This window comes from Dasypus novemcinctus, chromosome 10 (genome assembly GCF_030445035.2).
Source record: "Dasypus novemcinctus isolate mDasNov1 chromosome 10, mDasNov1.1.hap2, whole genome shotgun sequence".
In the NCBI taxonomy this organism is placed as follows: Eukaryota; Metazoa; Chordata; class Mammalia; order Cingulata; family Dasypodidae; genus Dasypus; species Dasypus novemcinctus.
Window position 1 is genome coordinate 20,064,516 of NC_080682.1, and position 2,253 is coordinate 20,066,768.

Genomic DNA, 2,253 nt, shown 5'->3' on the forward strand with positions numbered 1-2,253 from the left:
TTTTTACCAGCTTGGGAAACTAAAATAGTAGATATATTCATTCCAGACATAACAGTTAGTCAAGTGATTACATATTCTACACACGAGTTTATCAATTAATAAATTCAAATGTTGAGATGATCTATAAGCATTCTTCAACTTCAGTAGTTTGTAACTCCATAAATCATGCAGTAAATTTTGTCATCAATCTCATGTTTCAGACACAGAAAATCTTGAAGTATAAAGTATTGCTATAATGTAGCAATATACATAATAATTATATTTTACTTATTATAATATCTTTATTGCTTAACAGTCTGTTCCTATACTTCTCCATTGATTCAGAGCATCTTCTGATTCCCAAATAACATCAATGGAGAACAGCACAGAAGTGACTCATTTCATCCTGCTGGGACTAACCAATGACCCAGAACTGCAGGTCCCTCTATTTGCAATGTTCACCCTCATTTACCTCATCAGCATATTTGGGAATCTAGGGATGGTTGTATTGATTCTCATTGACTCTCAGCTCCACACTCCCATGTACTTTTTCCTCAGTAACCTCTCTCTGGTGGACTTCGGTTACTCCTCAGCTGTCACTCCAAAGGTCATGTCTGGGTTCCTCATAGGAGATAAGGTCATCTCCTACAAGGCATGTGCTGCTCAGATGTTCTTTTTTGTAGCATTTGCCACTGTGGAAAGTTTCCTTTTGGCCTCCATGGCCTATGATCGCTATGCAGCAGTGTGTAAACCCCTACATTACACCACCATCATGACAACAAATGTGTCTTCATGTCTGGCCATAGGCTGCTATATCTGTGGTTTCCTGAATGCCTCCATCCACACAGGCGATACATTCCTACTCTCTTTCTGTAGATCCAATGTGATCCATCACTTCTTCTGTGATATTCCAGCAGTCATGGTTCTGTCTTGCTCTGATAGACGTGTTAGTGAGCAGATTCTTGTTTTTGTGGCTAGTTCCAATATCCTTTTTGCTCTTCTTATTATCTTAATTTCCTATCTATTTATATTAATCACAATCTTGAAGATGCACTCAGCTGAGGGATATCACAAGGCTTTATCCACTTGTGCTTCCCACCTCACTGCAGTCTCCATCTTCTATGGGACAGTCATCTTCGTGTATCTACAACCTAGACCCACTCATTCCATGGACACTGGCAAAATGGCATCCGTATTCTATGCTATCATCGTCCCCATGCTGAACCCTCTGGTCTACAGCCTGAGGAACAAGGAGGTCAAGAGTGCATTTAAAAAGGTTGTTGAGAAGGCAAAACTGTCTCTTGGCTCAATCTTTTAAGTTTGTAGACTCTGCAATGACCTATTTTCTTTCCTCTCAAACCTCTATACTATGACCCACATTTAAAGGTTCATATTACATTTAATTCATGAGGTAATATCTTTACCCCTTCAAATGTCTGTGGTCTAGAAAACAGAAAATATTATGCCTGGAAATGTAATACCTGAATGAAGATGGCTGAAGGGAAACAAGACATTTTGGGCTCTGTTTGTCAAAACTTATTTACATATGTGATTTACTCCCATGTTCTGCAGACATTTTCTCTATCAAATGCCAATGTATGCAAAAATGTAAAACAGGGTATAGTCAAGTACATACCACGTGTTCATGTACTCACAGGACTGGGAATTTGCTTTATGAAGTATGTACAGTATAGCTAATTTTTAGCAAAAGAATTTAAAATGATCAATTGTCATATCAGATATAAATTTAAGCTTATTTATTTCTCTAGTTGAAAAACTATTCCAAAATTCCAAAATGAAGAAAATGCTGATACAGGTTTTTAGAAAAGATATTTGCATCCTGTGGGCATATTTTATTTAGCTCAACATAAGTATAGCATCTTAAAGGAATTAATTTTTATGCCTTCATTCTCTTGAGAGAAATACATGTTGATGTGATAATTTTCAGAAGGGAAAGTGGCAGAAAAGGAGATCAATAATAAGGACATTTTTCAATTTATCTGTTAGTGAGTACCAAATGCTCATATTTGTTTAAAAAATGCACATAAGGTAACAATAATGCTACCCATTTCTCTCTGGAAACTCTCTGAATTGGCCAATGCCCCTCCTTCAGGGATAATTTAGTTTTTGTTGAGCTACATCATCTCTTAACATTCTCCTGCTCATTCAGTGCACTTCATTCATGCTCATTTAACTGCTATTCCTGAACAACTCCAAGCATGCTCTTGTCTCAGGGACTTTTTACTTGGTATTCTCTGTTTGGAATATTTCCTA

At 37.0% G+C, this 2,253-nt stretch overlaps 1 protein-coding gene across 1 annotated transcript; it reads left to right on the plus strand.

The window, feature by feature from the left end:
• Nucleotides 1-349: 349 nt before the first annotated feature.
• Nucleotides 350-1,297, plus strand: LOC131280278 (olfactory receptor 5B2-like). The gene has a single exon (XM_058306380.1). The coding sequence runs from the start codon at nucleotides 353-355 to the stop codon at nucleotides 1,295-1,297; it is 945 nt and encodes a 314-aa protein (XP_058162363.1). The 5' UTR covers nucleotides 350-352.
• Nucleotides 1,298-2,253: the final 956 nt, after the last annotated feature.